Here is a 20,853-nt window from a genome sequence, read left to right as displayed (position 1 = left end):
TGTAAAATAAACCACTCGGGTCCCGGATGTAGTTTTTATGAATTTTACGAGTGGTATATTTTTCAGTAAAACACTCGTGTCTATATAATAAAATACAAGAAGTCTACCTTTATTACCTTTATGAGAAATATCCAGATTCATTGGGATCTTAGATAAACCGTACAATCATTGGAAGTACTGTTTACACATCAAATTTACAATTTACTTTACTTTTTGATTGTACTTTATATCATAGAAAGTTGTGTTACCGTTGATTTCACAAACGTAATAATGAGATTTCCAACACTCTCTGTCATTCCATTTTCCTATGTGAGGGTTCATTACAACACAATCTTCTTTGCCTCCGAAATTGTTTGGCTCTCCACTCCACCAGTAGCTATAAAAAGCGCCAGACCCATCAACCCATTGCCAGCGTGAACTGTCCGTGACATCCCTCTGTAAACCAATCCACGTCTGGCCCTCTATTCTTTTAATGAGCTCTTGTATTTCAGCCAGTGAGTTCAGAATAACAAGACTTGATCCCAGTGCTTCACAAGCGGACTTTGCTGAGTTCCACTCCAGTGCGTTAGAAGATACTTTGTAGCAAGAACCATAAAGGCTTGTCCATCCTATTGGACAAGGTGCTGAAACATAGTCAAAGTATAACTTATTCAATACTTAGCCTGAGGAAACAGCCAACATTTCGCGAGCACTGGTTTCACTGTTTTTTCCGCGAAATGACGTATGCCAACATTCCAGATCTGGGTAATGACACGTCATAAATATGGAATCGTTGCATTTCTTCCTGAGACGTCCCTTTCTCGGGGAAACCAATGGTGGGGTCGTGAAATCACGGCTGTTTTCTCAGGATATTCAATATGTGACCGGTCTTTTTTTTAGTTGCAATTTTAAAATAATTCTAAAGCTTTTCCTCGACCGTGATATTTGCCAACATGAAAATTCAGGAAAACTCCGCGTACACAATAATTTTCCATACCGATCTCCGCTCATTTCCATTTGATAAAAGATCATAGCATTTTCTCTTTGGTGATCATTATTAATTTTCATAAACTTTTGTCCACCCTGCTAGCAGATTCTTTTTTTATCTGTTGGACAAAATTAGGCACCACTCGCAGGGTGCCTTTTCTTTTCACAACGTTCTGCAAATAGATTCCATGTTGCCGTACGTCCGTTCAATTATAGATCACAGATAGAGTGAGAAAGTGGTAAAAAAAAAAAAAACAAACAAACAAATAAGAGGCACACGAGCCCCACCTTTTTAAGTCCTCCACTTGCTTATTCCGAAATAATCTCCCATACATTTCAAAAGCGCGCGCCATGTTTGACAAACAAAGAAAAAACGTTTCCTTGACGTCATCCATGTGTCTGTACTCTAATATAATTTGCTATTGTAGTATTGATATAGTACAGTTATCGTTTCTTTCACTTACCAGGCATGTTTACATCTTCCGTAAAAAATATTTCAAATCCTCTATTGTTAGAATCAAATTTCTCGTTTGAGTGAAATGTTAACACCAGATAGTCTCGTGAAACGAAAATAACTTTTCCCGTTAAGTTACCGCAGTAATGGCCGATAGAGTTATTACCATGCGAAATGCTCAGGTAGTTCAATCTGCAAAAGGAAACACTCATTATTTCACGTGTTTACATTAAACAAACTAAACAAATTACATTTATATATGTTCCTGTTAAAATGCATTAAGTCAAAGGCTTCTGTTCAGAATAAAGAACCATTCAGATGGATTGGTTTCTTTGAAGTTGCTTTTCCATGACATGATATTAACTTTTTTGTAAGAGCCATTTGACTACTTAACATTTCGAAGTGGTGGCCAATTCCTTAAAGTAAGTACAAAGAAAAACAAAAACAAAAACAAACTAGGAGAAAATGGTTTACTTTAGGTTATTTAAGAGTTTTGACCCTTCAAAATTAAGCCGAGGTTTTTAATATGAATGATCCCTGCATTACGTAGCAATTTGAAACCTGATGATGTTTATCAACAGATTCACTTCCTAGTGAATTATGTCAATTTTTGCCCGCCAATAACTGTCACAGACATTGGTGTCCTTATTAGGTGCACTTCTTGCCCTGTTAACATGTAATTACTTGAGCTCATTATATCATTACCCAAAGTTTTGTATAATGATCCTTGGATCATAAAGCCACCAGTTCTTGCCGGCTCAGGCTTCCCTTTCACCCAAAAATAGTTAGCATTTTCACGGTTTATTTTGACACTGTTCACTAACACACTATAATTGGAAACACGCTTAATCAAAGAATATTACTCTAACCTGCATTCTGGATCAAACGCCAGTTCAAATATTTGAAACACAAGTTTTTGCACCTTGCCATGTGGAATTGAGATATTATAGACGCAGTGCATATTTGGTGGATAACTTTGTACGTATACAGGGGATCTCAGTATATTATCCTTCGCCGAACCGCATAGCTCTGCCGAGGAAAATGAGAGATGATCGAAATGTTTACGTCTACTTAGCATCGTTTGGATTAAATTTGCTATTAGGTGCGACAACAACTTTGCACGTGCATCAAGCTTTTTTGTACATTTCTTTGCCGTCTCTGCATGACTACGACGTGAAAATGCCTAATTTCACGTTTTGTGGAGGACATGAACACAAGGCAACGACTTTGTTTTTCTATTCCTATATCAGTCTTTTAGAATTCAGCTACAGAAAAAATTGTCAAGATTTGACGAATTGAATGAGATGAATAAACGCGATAAAGTTTGAGGCAGCGCGAATTCACTTTTTATGCAACGTTTTCGCAGCCGTCGCCGTCGTTGTTGCTTAAGCTCCCTCGCAAATGAAGACGTTAGAGCAGCTAATTTACGTAGAAAATTAATTCATGAGTAGCCAGACTAACTATTACCGTGAGAAATGTCCCTTACCGTGGTGTTTGTAACGCACCTATTGTTTCTGCAACCGTACAGAAACTGTTTAGCCACTCCGCTTACTCAAAATAAAGAAATAGGTCTAGTCTTCGGACGTAGATCAAATTCATATCGCGACCGCTTGTGTGTATGTAGATGGATGGGGAAGGGCTTTCGTTGGGGTTTCGTTGTTTTTTGACATTTTGCTACTTGTTAAACGTTTAATAGAAAGCAGGTGCGACGCAAGCTGCTCTACAAGATGACAAACGTGATACGTAAAATATCACCACTGGTCGCCATCTTAGATACTGTCCCGACCTATCTAGGAAGATCGAAGGGCCTGTGCTCACAAGTAGGTTAGATTGAAAATTGAGAGTTATTTCCCACACAAATTCTTGTATTACGCTTGGGTCCCTTCGGCACTTACCACTTTGAGGTAATTCTTTGAAATGCAATCTGAATCCACGCCTTCCTTTCCTAACGTTTTCCGAGTGGAATTTAATCACTGTGTAATTCCCGGCAACCATCACTGCCAAATTGTACGTCAAATTATCGCAATATCTGCCAATCAGAACGTTGCTTTGATGGTAAATGTTTAAATAGTCCTCCCTACAAGAAAATAAAAAATCCAGGCCCGATGAAACAGTAAAAGCGTTTGATTCTTCTACAAAAAACAAATTTTATTTTGGTGACAAACTTGCTTTGATAACCTGCGCAAGATTACATATTTCATTTATTTGTTTTGTTCTTGCATTTTGCCCACAAAAGTCCGTAACTGGTCTTTTTTAGATAACTTTGTAATATTATTGCGGTCTTATGTTGTGTACATTGCAGCCAGGTAAGCTTCTTCGCTTCTAATGCAGGAGTATCTAACTACTTCTCTGGTAGATTATTAACGCCCATCGCTTTGGTCAACAATTATTTTTCCATGAAAAAGTAAGGGACGATCTATTTTGTTAGGCTTTGTCTTGCCGAATTAATATACAAAATCGTTCAATAACTTGACGAATTAGTAAGACCATAAACCTCTGGAAAATGTTCAAGCGAGCGTAGAAGGTGTTTGAGTTAAGGCAGAGTGGTTTACCTCTACTGTTTTGACTGCTGGAAGAAAAGTCACAAGAAAAGCAGAATAACAAGTCTGTCAGTATGTTTGCTTAAAAGGAAATAAAAATGAAAATTCATCTAAGAATACACGTCTCTTGACAGACTGGTGTATTAATAACTCCAGTTCGCAGGTGCATAGTCTCTTTTTAAAGAGCCTTAAGTCTTAAGCTTTAGCTTTTGCCCACTTTCTCTTTTCATAAATTATGGGTAGATATGCACGGGAAAAAAATTGAAGTTTGAAATACACAGTGGAGTATTATCACATGACCTAGGGTTAAGAAAACAAAAAAGTATAAGCTAAAGAGGTCTGTTGACAAAAGTAAACTTGAACTGCGCTTAAGCTATACCTAACCCCAACCCCCCAATAGAACTATGAAATAAGGCCGTTTAGGGGAGGCCGGTGTCTGTTAGCAAATATTCAGCTCTATAGTACTGATTTTAGATGGATATGGCTCGAGGACTTTACAACCCTTTACTACTTCTCATTTAAATCGCCTACCCACAATCCCACAGAGGTTCCATGTCGAATGATGCAAAGGTCACATTCAGAATTTTTCCTGCTGGAATTTCCCAAGTCCAAGTACAGTTCATGTTTCTTGGATAGTGGTTTGGATATCCTGGACTTGTTAGTGTAGTATTGTTTACTACTGAACCGCATTCTGCAAAATCAAATGCACAATTTCTAATCATTTGTCATTTCTAGTAATTACCAGTCGGAATAATAGTACATTAGCATCTTAGATATTAGATTGTTCCTTAGCAGTTTAACTCTCATAGTTTGTCTAGGGCTAGCTAGGTTCACACCCTCAGGAAATTTTTCCGAAATTCACTACGAATCCGAATTTTCAGTTTCGGATAAGTTGATGCGGGTCAAAAACCTACGCATTCGAATCCCCTTTTTTTTTCCTTACAGGGAAATCCTCAAAGTTGTTAAGAATCCGGCCTCTCCTTCCTGTGAACAAGGTTGCAAGTATACCGCTGATTAACAGCAGCAAGGGCCCAAAAAGGGTGGCTCATATTACCCCTTAACACAAATTAAATATGGTAATGTCTCGCGGGGTTAATCACATTATTTTTATTCGTTACATTTCGTAATCATGGCAAATAATCTAAAATAATAAATTCATTCTCTGAAGCATTTTGGCTCACATCACCATGTTTTACTTAGGCTTTACTGTACGTAACAGAATGAGTGAATATGAACTACTCCTACCTGAATTTCCTTCAGCTGTAATGGTGCATAGCATTAGAAACAACACAAAAAGAACCTCCATTTTTCTGTTAATATAAAAAGTGAAGTGGAATTAGTCATATTCGTCATTTCAGCAGGGTGGGACAACGAAAAAACATTGTGCTGACAACTGAAATTAAATGGATAAAGACAAGAAACCTCTTTCATTGCCCTGTGAATCTTATAGGTTCAGGTGCTTTACCACTGGATCTTCAAGGCTTTCAAGACTAGTATAGAGGAAATGTTAATTGCTAAAGCCTGTCCAATTATGTGGCTGCGTTTATCGTAAGCATGGACGTCAGTGGGGCCATAAAAAACATGTTTTAGACTTTTTCCAAGTAAATTATTTTAATGACTTACCAAAATTAAACAAAGTGCATCTTTGATAAAATTTCTGTTTTTAATTTAATCAACATTGCCTTCCCAAAACCATTTACCCATGTCTTAAGTAAAAGATAATATGTAGCAGCCTTATTTTAAGTCAAACATAATTTATTATTGATCGTTTTCTGTTATTGAAAAAGAACATCTGAGAGTCACATCTGCGTAGATCTCCTCAGAATACATGTGCTTTCTTGTCAAAATTTCTGTTTTCAATTTACATAAAATTTTCTTCCCAAAAAAAACATTTACCCATATCCCCAGCCGTGAGTGAAAAATAATATGTATACATAGTAGCCTTAAACATAACAAAAATATTCTTTGATGAAATTAAATAGCAAACGGTTTTTGGGTTTCTAAGAATATCAATCAATTTTGCTCCTGGACGTTACACTAACGATCTCTTTGTCTCAATTCGTGTACACTGCATGTAACTGGTTCAAAGCAGTGGTTGGCAAGGATGGCTGTGTGGGGAAGGTCGTTGGCCGGGAGGCCATTATTCTGGGAATTTCAACAACCTATGGGTGTGGCAACCAGGTCTGGACAAGCTCATGCATTTTGAGAATTGAGAAACTGATTACCTTCAACATAACTTATCTGTGAACTGAGTTAATACAAATCCCCTCTTGCACCGGTATATGTTTTGCATACTTGACTAGGAATTTCTTTCCTGGCGAAGAATCTGTCGGCTTTTAAAACCAGATGGGGCCGGAGAAAAAGAATCAAACAATTTCTCTAGGAGTACGATTGACGCAGTCTGTATCGGTTGCAAATACTGGTGAAATTTTTAAGCGATGTGAGATCTGAGTAACTTGCCAAGCCGATCAATAGCACTTTTGCAGGCGAAGAGCAGTGATAGACTCGATGCAGACGAAACGAAAACCAAATAATTCCTTCCAAAATAGTTATCACGTACGAAGAAGGGAATATTAAGGACTGCATTTACAACGAAAGGGAGTTGTGTCGTGTGCCGTCGATCTCTTTTCACCGGCTACAACTTTAATGCAGGTGTTTCCAGTTCTTAAGAACTAAGTAAACAAACCGCAAGATAACAGTTTAACTATTTCAAGTCAGAATTTAATTTCACTTTCTTTAATTTAATACGCAGAATATCTTGATTTCTTCTTTCGTTGAGTACCAATAATTATCATCACGGATAAAACCGCATGCTCTTAAGTCTTATTTTCTGGTTACTTAAGCAATAGAAAACGTTTTCCGTGCATAGCCTGATATAAACACGAGAAGGGTTGGGAGAATTCGAGACAGTTATGCAAACCCGAGACGAGGTTGAGGGTTTGCATAACTGTCTAGAATTCTCCCAAAGCCTCGAGTGTTTATATCAGGCTATGCAAACACAGGAAAAAAGTTTTCTATTGCTTTTATAAAATAAATTTCCCGAGAAAAAACGCAAAACTCTTTGTATGGCACTGATTAAAAAGAGAAATTCTTGCCAGGTGCAAAGTCTTGTCGACGAGGTCTTGCACGCGTAATCAGTTCTTGTTTTGCAAAAAGATTCTTTCCAAAATACGGACTTTTCTCGCTTAAAATGTCAGATTAAGCGAAAAAAAAATGACACTTTCTTTGTAACGATTTTCCAAGTTTCAGCCGACGAAGGAATGGGTAAATAAAGTAAACTTGTCGAGTTTTGAACTTGAAAACTTTTTCAAATTCGTGATTGCGTGATTAGTGCGAAAAGCAAAACATCTCCACGCCACAACCATGTTTACATACTCTCATGCAAACACTCCTCTCAGCCAATCAGAGCGCGCGTATGGATGTGCTATCTTAGTTATTTTATAAATTTATGCACTATGCGGGCGTAAAACTTCAAGCATACTCTCCTTCGTATTTCACTAATTTCTCCAAACGAGGTCCTTAGAAAAGGTAAACATACTGATAAAGACAATTTGTAATTGATATTGGAATATACGGCGTTTATGCTAGTCATTTAGATATTTTCAGCAGGAAAGGAATGCACCAAGCCTTTCAAGATGTAGACCGTTTGACTGAAACGTTGTAAAGAAGAAGACCACTCTCTTTTCCTTTTCATTTTCTTTCCTCCATAATGCATCAGTCAATTCCACCTGCGCCCTCGTTTCAAGAGTAAGAAGTAGGCGAAATATTAGCTAAAAACATGGCAAGAACAGCAAGAAGATAACTCGACGGGCGACATCTGCTATTTGAAGAATATTTGCGGAGCTGAACAACCCTAAACGTGCACTATCGAAGATGAACTTAACATCGATGGGGGTAAGCATGTTTTAGCTATGTTTTTAACCTAGGAATTATTTTGAATGAATAACAAAACCATTATTGAATTCTGCTTTCGTATCATATGAAGAATTATGGAGATCGAGGAGGGTGTTATCCGTGGAGGCCGTACTCAGCCTCATTCATTAAAATAACGTACATTTTCCTGACAAAGAAAGAAAAAGAAAAGATTTTGATTTTAGCTCCACTGAATCCCTTCAGATTCTTCGGTAGTTTATATATCTCCAAGGAATGAACTTCATCTATTAAAACCATTGCATCTATCACTGGGCTCCCGCCAAGAAGATACATTTTGCGATGTTTTTGTATGCCACCTCTTTTACATTTCCTTTATTGTTATGCTCAAAGAGGACCATTTACCGCGCCACAGTCAGACCAGACCTACGTACTACAGTACAGTGGAACCCCGATAAAACGATTAATGGCCAAGGACAGGAGATATATTTTCGCTCGACGCTGTAACAGGAGAAGTTTCGTAATATCGAGATTCTGATATATATTATACTATATTATATTGTGTTTATTATTATTTTTTATGGTAAAAACAGCAAACACTTCCAACGTGCAAACGCGACGGTTGTATACCTATGCTGTAAATCAATCCACCCTAAGTAATACAACTAAATCAATTTGTTCTCTCCAAATCCATTGTATCCTACAAAGGTAGCCCGAGCCCACGCTCAAAGAGCGTCTTGATAAATACGGCTCTTCACCACGCCTTCCCCGTCAGCAAAATTGTGATTGAGTGAAGCCTGGGGTAAAGAGAAAATCCAAGAAACCAATATGGCGGCCGATGGCGGCAAATCTGAAGCTTGAACGTTCATGACGACCGTTTTGGGGGAAAGTACTACATACTAGCACACCAAAAGAACACAGCACTGATGTCTAGAGGTTTTTATCAACGCCTGGATCCGTTTAGTTTTTCTACCACGGGATATTTTCCTCTGAACACAGGCATGGTGGACCTTCTTAAATCGACTCTCGGGAAGCAATATACATGTACAACTGTTGGATCGAGGTGTTGGTAAGTAAGCCAAACATTATAATTCAACCTTTTATTGAAGAACATAATTAGTAATGGTAACAGGACTGAGTGGAGTCCAATTCGGTCTGTAATCATACGAGTGATTAACAAAATCGGGAGTCCGATTTGTTTAATCACGAGTATGATTACAGACCGAATTGGACTCCACTCAGTCCTGTTACCAATTAATCATAACTTTAACAACATTTGTGATATAATAGGCTATTTTTTAAATCAAAACACCAGAAATTCCAAATTTTGTTTTGCTAGCAGTGAAAAAATAAAGTCATTTAAGCGCGCGCGTGATGGCGCGTACTGTCCAATTACTTAGGAATGACGCGTACTGTCCTATTAAACTGTCCAATTAAAGCTGAAATCAGGGCAGTTGATAGCCAATCAGATTTGACAATTTTGTTATAGTGATGATTAACGTTAAAATTTCCGTACACCCAAGACATTTATATATCATTTATGGGTATATGTTTTGACTCTTTTCATTGTATTACGGAACTGACGTGTGAAATAGACTGAAATAGTCCATTTCACAGTTACGGGTGCAAACGAGGCTAGAGACGTAAGATTTTACCCTTTTTTGACACAACCCTTCCTGCTTTATTATGTAAATCATGTTGTTCTTATGGTAACTAGTATTTATTAGCATGATTTGCGTAAGGAAAGGAAAGAGGTTTAATATATCAAAGTAAAGGTCAACCTCGGCCTCACGTGCACTCAGAGGCTAGGGTACTATAAAGCTGGTCTAACATGTGGCACGCATATATCTAGGCTATTGTTTGAAAACCAACCTAATGAAATTTGCTGTCTTTTGAGTGGAAATGCGTCAAAAGGCAAGTTTCTTTGGCCCGATAAGCTCCAAGATCACACTAACAAAGGAAAGGAAAGGAGAAAAAGAATAAGCAAGGAGGAAGAAAGGAGGAGAAGAAAAACAAAAAAAAAAAACAATAGTTGCATTCTTATAGTTTTTATATAAAGCTGTTGGATGGAAAAGGTCCATTTGCCAGTAACACTTTCAAAAACCCGGCTAGATATAAATACTTATATAAGCTTACAATGTTTGTATGGGGCTGGATGGAGATGATACCTAATTAACTTGGGAATTTTATTAGAGTATGCTTAGATCTGAACCTTTATGTGGTTTAATTTGCTGTGGACTGGATATAGAGGCGGGATATGGTGGAGGCGGCTTGTTTCTTACTCTGGAGAGTACTCCAAATGCCTGAATTGTCAGTTTAATTTTGAAATCTTTCAGTTAATTGACTGGTGATTATTGATTATAATTAAGCTATGCTATAGTTTATTGCTCACACCTTGCTGTGAACGTGATCTTTCCATACAAATCAAATGTGCCATTACAACAGGGCTGTCTCTAAGATTTCACGATGGCTGAATTACACATCATCCAGGATTAAGTGAAGTCAATATTGATGTTTTTGGTTTGATAAAACTGTGGTTAGTAATAAGTGTATCCTAGCCTCTTTACACACTTTACACACAGATGTTTTGGTAGACAAGTTTAAAAAATGTGGAATATCAGTCTCATCATTCTCAAGTATCATCCTCATTAAACTTTTAAATTCAGATTGTCGCATTCATCTTAGCGCTTATTTGAGAGGGGTGCTTGTTTGATATTATTGCCTAGGGGTTGGGTGCTCATTCATGGTAAGGCCCTTTTCATTGCATGTATTGAACTTATACCTAGGAAATCTTTTGTTTATTATTTTTTGGATTTAATTCAGTCAGAGAGATCAATTCATAATTCATCTGATGATAAAATCTATAATATAATGCAGGTGTACTGTACAGGGTGCTTTTGACTTTGTTGTTAATTGCTGTTAATAACTGTTTTGTACTTGGAGAAAGTAAAAAGACATGATTGTTGATAACCTTTCTATTTAATCATGCATCAATGTGATAACAATATAATGGTCTTTAACATCCTGCTTTTTTCAGCAAAGCACACGATCATGTTTAACATGAACTTCTTAAAAATATCTATTTATAGCTAGGTTGGTTAAGTTAACTAGAAGTCTACTAGATGGAGCCATTATCTGTCTACTACAAAAGTAGTAAGTGTTAATACTAAGTGTACCGTAGCTCCTTTACACACTTTACACACAGATGTTTTGGTAGACATGTTTAAAAAAACCTGGAATATCAGCCTCATCATTCTCGATTATTATCATCCTCATCAAACTTTTAAATGCAGATTGATGCATTCATCTTGTATCCTAACTATTTTTAAGGAAAGTGAAGTAAAGTGGGGAAGGGGGGGTTCACTTATTTGAGAGTGGTGCTTGTTTGATATTATTGCCTAGGGGTTAGTTGCTTATTGAGGGAAAGGCCCTTTTCAGAGCATGTTTTGAACTTATACCTAGGAAATCTTTCCTTAATTTATTCTGCATCATGTTGAAAGCTTAAGAAATTAGACCACTCCCTGTTTTTGAGGACCCTTGCCTTAATTTCCCGAATGGGGGATTTGGTGAGCAGTACCATAGAGTTGGCATATGTGAGTCATTGTAGCCAGGGGCCATTCTCCACCCCTGGCCTTTTGTGGACATGATTACAAAAGAAAACATACATTCAGCAGAGAGATCAACTCATACTTCATCTGATGTTAAAATTTATAATATAAAGCAGGTGTACTGTCCAGGGTGCTTTTGACTTTGTTGTTAATTGCTGTTAATAACTGTTTTGTACATGGAAAAAGTAAAAAGACATGTTGATAACCTTTCTATTTAACAATCATCAATGTGATAACAATATAATGGTCTTTAACATCCTGCTTTTTTCAGCAAAGCACACTATCATGTAAAACATGAACTTCTTAAAAATGTCTATTTATAGCTAGGGTGGTTAAGTTAACTACAGATGGAGCCATCATCTGTTTACTACAAAAAATCCTCTATTATGCCCCTCCCCCCAGAAGGGGGGGGGGGGCTTATTTATTTCAAGCACATTTGAGAGAGGAGATTAATAGAGACAGGGGGCTTATTTGAGAAGAAGGGATATTTATTTTAGCAAAGATGATAATATCAGTTCCCTATAAAATACTAGAATGCCAAGTGTAGAAGCTCATTGCACAAGTACGATGGTTGGAGATCATGCAGCCGAGGATCAAAATCTAATCTGAACTTCCAACACGTGAATAAACCATCCTTGATCAGTCCATTCGAAGTGTTACTGTTATGATTGCATAATACAGTATATCATTTATTAGTGAAGAATGATAGGAGGAAGGGGGGGGGGGGGGGGGGCTTAAAAAAGAAAAAGAGGGCGGGGGCTTATTACTTTCTTCCCCTGAAAAGGTAGGGCTTATTTAAGAGGGAGGCTTAATAGAGAATTTATGGTATTATCTGTCTCTAAATTACATGTATAGAGCTTGTTTTGCTGTGAATGCAATAAACAACACGCAGTCTTTGTAGTCAGATAATGTTGACAAACTGTAAAATAATTACGAAAAAATTATGACTAAGTCATTCACTGTTAATATAGGCCTGTACTTATAGGAATCAAATACTGCCTCATTAGTTATATTACAGTTAAGGTTAGTATCAGATTATAATGGGCCATTTCACTTAACATCCACCCCCTCCTCTTCCCACTATTGATGGGGTGTTTTTTCCGGAGCATTTCAGAGAATCGTTCCTGAGATTACCCCCTTCATAAGTTAACGTTAATTCCTTCACTAAACCCCTCGGAAATATTAGTTTTTGATCTGTACCCCTTACAAAATGTGGCAATCATATCACCTGAAAACTTTCAATTTTGTCAGACGTTTGTGTAGCCTTTGGGTGATTAAGTGAAATTGCAGTGACCGGCTTAAAGACCATATTTTTTGTCGTTCTCGTCTTTTGCAGGTATGCTTGTACGGCTCATTGTCATGTGCGCAAGAACGAGGACTCGGAAGCTGATGAAGGAAAACAATAATACTAAAATGTCCTAAACCGGTACGTTCTTGCTATTAAAAAGAACCGTTGTTAACACCAATCTATGGCCACCTGTGACTCTTATATAGACGCAGCCATTCTTGTTCAACTCGATGCAAAATTGCTAGTTATTGCCTGTTTGAAGGAAACCTTTCATTTAAATGATGTTCTTCCGAAAAAAAAAAAATTCCTTCGCAATTTATTCTAAGGCCCTGTGCAAACTTATTAGTGGCAACATTGTTACATGTTACATGTTGCGTCCGTTTGCACACCCTGTTGCATGTTGTTGGATGTTGTTGCACAAAGTTTGAAACCGGTCAAACTTTTGAGCCAACAACTCTCAACATTTCTTTCGTTCCGTGATCGTCGAAGAGTAGCGCGACAATGTTAGATCCGTTTGCGCAGCTCCTCTAACATTGGTGAGTTTACGCAACACGACGTCAGAAAGAAGAGGACGCAAAATGTTTGTGTATGACAAACGTGACAGGGCTATTACTTGCGTGTTTTGTCGTGATCGTCACTTAACATTAATGTTTTCTGGTCGTTTACAAAAGGATCTTTTTAAAGGAAGGTGAAGTTTGGCGGAAAGTTTTTTTAAACAAAATTATCGTCACGTTTGTCACACAAGGTTTGCCTTCTTTTCCACTCCTGCCCCGTTGCGTATTGTTAAGGCGACGCACGCTTATTACACATGGTTCCCCACTCCCAGAGTAGCGGTGGGAGTTCTCAGGCTCTCTATGGTGTAGTTTGGGAAGAATTCATTTCCAGCCAACTACAGTGATCGAACTTTATTTATAATTATGTTTTGCTGTAAATAGAAATGTTGGCTCAATGATAGAGTTATTTTGATTATAGATTTGTTAAAGGATGTATTCCTTAAATCGACGAACCCCTCACTCTTAAGGGGGGGACTAAAGTTGGCTATTGAATATTATAATAATGGCTTTAAGTTTGTTGCCTTGTTATCAGTGTACAGACGGAAGCTTGGCTTTTGGGCTTGGCTAAATCTATGTAATACTAAAGTGAAGAACCTGTTATCGTTTACTTGATCCTCACTACAATCTACGCACCTAAACAGCCTCCATAATGTCAGAAGCTTAGGTAGGTTTAACTGAAAGTTACTGGGCAGCGATAAAAAATGTCATTTATTCCTAATTAACTCTAGACTGAGTAATCTGCAAACTAGCCTCTCGTTAACAAAGTGATACGTCAGGTCGGCTCACTTTGGAGTCATCACAAGAGAGTGTCCACAGTTTCGCTGGTGCTGGGGCACTGATCATTGTAACATTCCTGGCTCTCATCTAACAGTGTAAAATCATAATATGGGGTATCAGCTGTCATCATTTGTTCAAGAGTGGTTATCATTTCGGAGAATGAGGGTCGTTCATTCGGATCATCCCTCCAGCAGTCCAGCATTAACTTGTACCTGTCGAGCAAAAAACATTCTGGATTATGCTTTGTGTGCCAATTATGACGATGGCCAAATTTGTCGTCAAGCTACGATACGCAACTCACTTTGAACTCTGATGATCGTTGGCAATAGGCAATAGCCAATCACTGTTAACAACAATCTTTTCAATAAGTACACTCACCTGAATGATCACATTTCACCTAGTTACGAGAAGAAATACTGGGTTCAAGCTATTTACAATGCCATGTTTTGCCGAGAGAGATTACCTAACATTTGGTTTGTACTTAAGCAAAACGAAATTTCCCTTGTGAGTAGTATAGCAGGGATGGAAGTATCCGTTTGAAAGAACAACATTAGCGGGTAGTTCTTAACGTTCATGACGTCAAAGAAACGTGAATGAAATTGAGGTATGATTCTACTTCGTCTAGTGGAGAGTTAAGCCTGGGTCTTTTTTGATCGATCTACCTGCGTTGGCGTTATTTTCGCCAGTTGCATTGCACTGAGTACCTGCCAGAGAGTCAAGATTGTTTTTTTTTATTGTCACTTGTTACCTTCCTAAAGATAAAGTCAATCGAAGTGTATTGTACGTTACCCCTGGCGTTTTACCGATGAACTGAAAGAAGAAGTCGAGAACGCGGCTTTGTTATGAACGTTTTAAAGATGATCATGGCTATAGCGTAACAATGTTGTTTTTAAAAGATGTTAATTATGTTTCTTGTTTGGTACAGGTATTAATTGCGAGTCATTTGCAATAAGTATACTCACATTTCATCGCTGCAAGTGTTTGGTTGTTCCATGCGATACCCCTTCTTAAGGAGATTGTACAACTGGGCATGGCTGATTCTGGGATAAGGAGTCCCCCCTAAAATGTTCAATTTAAATATCATAGTGGAAGGTTCAAAGAACTTTTAAACTAACATTACGTCTGTCAAGAACTTTTAGTTATTGTGGCACTTGACAGATTGACTCATGACGTTGATAATGATCTTGTACCCAGATCTCTCGTCGACGAAGCCGGAGACGAGATCAGGTCAACTAAAAAAACTTTAAAATATAAAAGCTTCGACTGTACTCTGTTCTGTTTTAAAGCACGCCGGAAGCAGCTAAAGCACAGAGGAGTGTTTCTCCCTACTTCTTAAGTGCCCTTACCGTTTCCTGCGTGCTGTACAACAAAACAGAGCACAGTGTCAAGGCTTCTTTATTTGTTTCATGATAAAGAATCCGTTAAATTCCCCATGCATCACCTTGTAATTTTCAAAACAAACTTTTGGCAGATGGTGCGACACCTTCAGCTGCGTGTTTTGTATTCTCATAAAGCACGCATTTGCGACCAAACAGAGTGCGCGTTATTTCTGGACTTCATTAGAAATCAACATATTTCATTGGCTACTCATACTGTTAGGATTGTAAGGGAGTGTGCCTGTCCGGCGATCACGTGACGTATGGATTTGACCAGATCTCCCCTTCAGCTTCCTCGACAAGAGATCTGCATACGGAATTATGTTGGTAGAATTTATTAATAAAACAAATAAACAAATGCAATGGACAATCATTCTAGTTCGAACATTAGTCAAAGCATTAAATATATCTCACCCATGGTAGCCATTTCCCACAAAACAACTCCGAAGGACCATCTAAGGAACAAGGTACAGTATGATGAAAATAAATAATGGGTGAAACAACTCAACAATTATAATGGAAAAAGGTCGGATGAGAGGACAAGGGAAATTACTCTTGATTGTCCGCGAATCCTTACATCAATAATTGTATTTTTTTTCTCTTAACGTAGCCCGAAAAGTCAATAGTTTTATTGCATGCTAACTTATCAGAAGGGTAGCTTGGTATGAACAAAAGTTAATAACAGCCTGCTGACCACTTACTGTGATTCTATTCATCACGAGGTTCTTAGCAAAGCATGCAGTGACACAGAGTTTTACTCAGTGTAGGTTGGCTCCTTAAATGGTAGTCATGGGAGGGTGGAGAGAAACACAGTAAATAGCTAGGCCATTTGCATGATGACGTCTTTGTGCTACTAAGAAGAGAATTCATTTCGGCTTTTCTTTGATATTTACATTTGGTAACCTCTGTGAGGATTAAAAAAGAAAAGTCCTAATTTGCCCAAGAAGGCAAACCCTGAGTGATTCTAGTAGTAGTGGTAAAATTGGCCTATTGTGTAACTGGGAAGGAAGGGTTTAAACGCAGGCTCTAAAATCGGAAGCTAGGACGTATTCAATCTTCTTTCGGTTACAGTAAATTCGAACCCAGTCCCCTGAGAGAGAGAGGGATGGTAACTGGTAATGGTACGTGTTAGCCATTAATGCTTTGGAACATCTATTAGAAGAGCTTTTATTAAGGAGAATGTCCAAAACGTGCCTCTGGTGAACAACGCATAGGTAGGATTAACCCATTCGTAGGTTTCTCTGTTTTTAGTCTTGGCTCGTGCTTATACTTGTGTTGTAGGTGGCAAAAGGCCTAAGAAACATTGCAAAGTTTAATTTAACTTACACATCACTCTTGGAAGTAAAAATTCCAGTCTCCAATGAATCAGGTGCTGTCCATTTTATGGGCAGTTTCTTAACGGTTGCCACTTCATATATCTCACTCTCACCCGTGCAGCGTAGCATACCAAAATCAGAAATCTTCACCGCTTTGTTTTCACCAAGTAAGATGTTACGGGCTGCCAGATCACGATGAACAAATCCTTTGCTGGCCAAGTATTCCTAAAGGAAGTTTGATAAAAACTTAGCCTTTTCTAGCTACTTGTTAACCCTTTGCCTGAACCCATTTCTTCACTGTAGCTGTTTATTTACTTCTTAGACAGATTTTGCCTGTTACCATGGTTACCAGTTCTGACAAAACGTAATAAGTTAAAGCCATTGTTTGAGCAGTTTTTAACCCCTTTTTGGGGGCAACAGATTATTTTAGCTGTAAAAGGTTTGAACCCAGGAGTCATTTCGTAAGTTGGTTGAGCTTGTTCGTTTGGGTGAACGAAGTCCTGAACAGGACTTTTTTTGACAGTGACTGACGTTTCGACAACCTGTGGGTTAATCTTCAGAGTCAAAGTGAGTTGTATCACGTCAGTTGATGGTATTGAACTCTGATTACTGACCTGTTTGGTCAATTACGTCGCGATGTTATTGGTCGTCTGCCAATTAAGCCGTTATATTATTGGCTATGAAGACTCTGTGAAGACTATGGTGCGTTTCGGTCCGTTTATTATCACAGTTCAACAGTCGTTTATTGTTAGTCAAATTGTCGGTTGTCCAGTCATTCTCTTGTAGCTAGTTTTGCTTCAAGTCCATCAATAAGTCGTTTGTACGGTGCCGGTAACTGTTGACTACGATTCAGTGGGATTTGCTCTAAGTTTGTAAACCAACCTTCTAAAGTGAGTCGTTGATAATAGTATGTAGAGTACGTAATACAAGTCGATTTTGTGTTTCGTCTGTATATGGTGTTCAGCAATATGATTGTTGACATCACCATCTCTTGTCGCTCGTTTGTGCTCAGTCGGTCGCGTGCTTAAGTTTCTGCCGGTCTTATCAATGTAAGTAGCCTGACAGTTGTAGCTTTTTATCTCGAAAAACTGCTCCCTGTCTGTCCTCCAGTTTGTCTTTGTCCTTGACGTTAGTAATTAGTCGTCGTAAACTGGTTATCGGTTTGTGTGCAACGCGTATGGTGTAAAGTTGTAGTAACGTGCGATAGTTTCAGAGCTAAAGGACTTAACCTACCATTCCCTTGGCAATTTGCCACGCAAAACTCATCATATCATCTGCAGAAAAAACTTGATCTTTATTGTCTATGTCACAAGTGCCTTCGTCTTGCTCTCTAGAGGCCCTCGCTGTGGTCCTTTCAAGGGATTCAGGAGACTGGTCGTATTTAAAGGTCGGTGGTAATGACTGTAACCTTTTTTCTTTTTCTTCTTTAACAGGTTTGGTTTCTGGAGATGATACGTATACGTTCATGGCATCACCTTTGGACTTGCTTTTCTCGTTTTCCGAATTTTCTATTTCCTTTTGCTTTCCATTAGCATCGCTGTTCCTATCCTCTGTTTCTATAGTCAGGGTTATTCCATCGCTTCCCTTCGGTTCGTCATAGGTCGTGAGCTGATGAGTGGGTCCTTCGTCTCCTACCATAACAAGGCTGGTAGCAACTTCTGGGAGATCTATCGAGCTCTGCCCCAGCGATGTTGTCTCTTCTTTTTCCAAAGTTGAACACTGAGGTAGTCTTTCAAGTAGGCGCTCAACATTGGTGTCAACATAGGTTTCCTTGGATTTGTGTGGATTTTCTAGTTCTTGCAGCTGCATGGAGCCATTTCCCCCTTGTTTTTCATTTTTAATCTTCCCTCCTTTTATCTCCCGACCATCCATGTTTTTCTTCTGACTTTCTAAGACATCGGTATGGTCATTATTCTCCTTTGTAAGCTGCAAGTAGTTCAAACATGATTTAGGTTTGCAAATTAATGCTCTATATAGTATAGACTGGTAAAGCAATTTTTCCAGAGCCAAAAGATCATTTTCTACACAGACGAAAGCGCAATAACCATACGACATGGCTACAGCTTAAGATATTTCTTTCTTTAGAAATAAGATTTTTAGATTTGAGACCAAATGAATTACCGATTTTCAAGGAAACGATATCAACTTTTGGATGTAGAATGCAAAAGCAAATTCATACATTTCCCGTGTTACAATTAAAGGAGTTTTTCTTTCTGCCCAGTGGTTTTGGCTCACCTTACGTGTTTTAAATATGCAAAACTCTTTCATTATAGACTGCGATAAGCTCTGCAAAGTGAAAGAAATCTCGTGGGAAATTACGTTGCTGCTAGTGGCATTTACAATGGCCATCATCTTTGCTGTCACCCTGAATGTTACCGAAAATTCAGGTTAAAACAAATTAGAGGAAAACCTTTGATTAGGGCATATACGTCCGCCCTTTTGCCCGAGTGTCTACTCTCCCCTGTATTTATAATTTTTCAACCCAAAGAGTCGTTATCATATTTCTGGTTGTATTATCAATGCTTCATAAATTAGTTAACAGGAATAGAAGACGTGTTCAAAAAATTTGAATTTACTTTATATTTTGACAAATGCTCCAGGCTATACATTTATAGGAAATGTAACGGAGCAACAAATAAGCTGATATCAATTCTGTTATTAGGGTGAAAATGGCAAAAAATTGAGACATACAGTAACAAGCTTTATTTGCTGTCTTTTGTTTCTAAGCCACTGCAGAAGATCTCCGTGAGGAACATACTCCATGATCAACATGATGGGCTCCGACCGAATCCAAAAACCGAGTATGCTAAGAATGTTTCGATGCGATCCAACGTCCTTCATGAGGTCAATTTCCTGAAGAAACTGTCGTTTTTCCTCCTCTCCAGCATTTTCTAAACAAAAACGGGGGTAAATGAACAAAAGGATATCAGTTAAAATCAGTCAAGAAAAACAATATCGAGAGGGTTTGTGAACTGCTTACCCATGCAAAGAAACTGACGATGAAGGGCACGATGTTTTGAATCAAAATGTTAACGTGACAAAACAAGCAAAGTTCGCAGCATTGGCTAGACGTATCACAGATAATTTATGCCCACTGCAGCAGTATAAATAGAATACAATCAAAGTAGGATTACCGCGATTAATCATCAACGCGCCATACGGATCAAGTTCCATGATCATTCTTGACTTTTTCATCAGTCGGCGGAAAAACTGGCCGTTGTTTACAGGTTATTTTGGCAGTTGGGGTCATGCGTTAGTGGCTGTTGCCGTTGTAGAGACTTTTAAACAAGAGTCATTGTATAGACTGTCCCTAGAGACAGAAAATAGTGACCGTTGTAGAGAGATGGCCGATTTTGGAGGTTTGACTTTAGCTTCAGCTTCAACAAGATGTCTGTCACATGTAAATTAAGCTATTTTTCATTGCATTGTGGGAAGTGGAAGCCTAGATCCCACATGGAATTGACAATCCTAAAGTTACACAAACTTTATTTACGTTAACAACGTGCTGGTGGAACATCATTTGTAAACATTCATCGAAAATGGCTTAGTAGCTCACCAAGAAGGACTTTAACAGCAACAATTCGTCCTTCATTGTCCTTCAATGTTTGTAGGCTGTCCTTGGAATGTACATTTGGATTTTTTTCACTGGTATCGGAATATATATTTGCGTTTGTTGCCTCCTTCATCACACCTTTATGAACCTTGCCAAAAGCCCCTCGACCAAGTTCCCCCATGATGATTACTCGCTCGTGTGGGACTTCCAGTGACATAAAATGAACAATTTCTTTCTTGGATCTAAATAGGAAACATCCAATATTAGCAAAAAATTTCGTTTTGTACAGGATCGAACTATGAAGAAACTGCATAGGAAGAACGGTTTTTCGTACTGCCTAGGCGGCGGAGCAGGGTGGTCCGTAGCCCTTCCCCCCCTAAAAAAAAATTTGCGAGGGGGCAGAGCCCCCCTCGTTTTGGTCTGTAATCGCCATTACCGATGTATTTGACATTACCTATGACATCGGCGACTTCAAAGGGCACATTTCCTGCCCTCACTAGAAGATTTGCTACCTAAAAAGCACCGTGTATCAGCACCTCCTAGACAAATGC

At 38.4% G+C, this 20,853-nt stretch overlaps 1 protein-coding gene across 1 annotated transcript in view; it reads right to left on the bottom strand.

Moving 5' to 3' along the window:
* Positions 1–20,853, bottom strand: part of LOC140941700 (platelet-derived growth factor receptor beta-like) — a 37,538-nt gene that overhangs the window by 14,334 nt on the left and 2,351 nt on the right. The window contains exons 3-4 of the mRNA XM_073390712.1: positions 20,306–20,544; positions 19,441–19,640 (exon numbers count right to left, since the gene is read on the bottom strand). Of these exons, the coding sequence (XP_073246813.1) occupies positions 19,441–19,640; positions 20,306–20,544 (439 nt within the window). The remainder of the gene's footprint in view (positions 1–19,440; positions 19,641–20,305; positions 20,545–20,853) is intronic.

The sequence above is a fragment of the Porites lutea genome, chromosome 6 (genome assembly GCF_958299795.1).
Source record: "Porites lutea chromosome 6, jaPorLute2.1, whole genome shotgun sequence".
Classification (NCBI taxonomy): domain Eukaryota; kingdom Metazoa; phylum Cnidaria; class Anthozoa; order Scleractinia; family Poritidae; genus Porites; species Porites lutea.
This window is presented reverse-complemented; position numbering and strand designations above follow the sequence as displayed.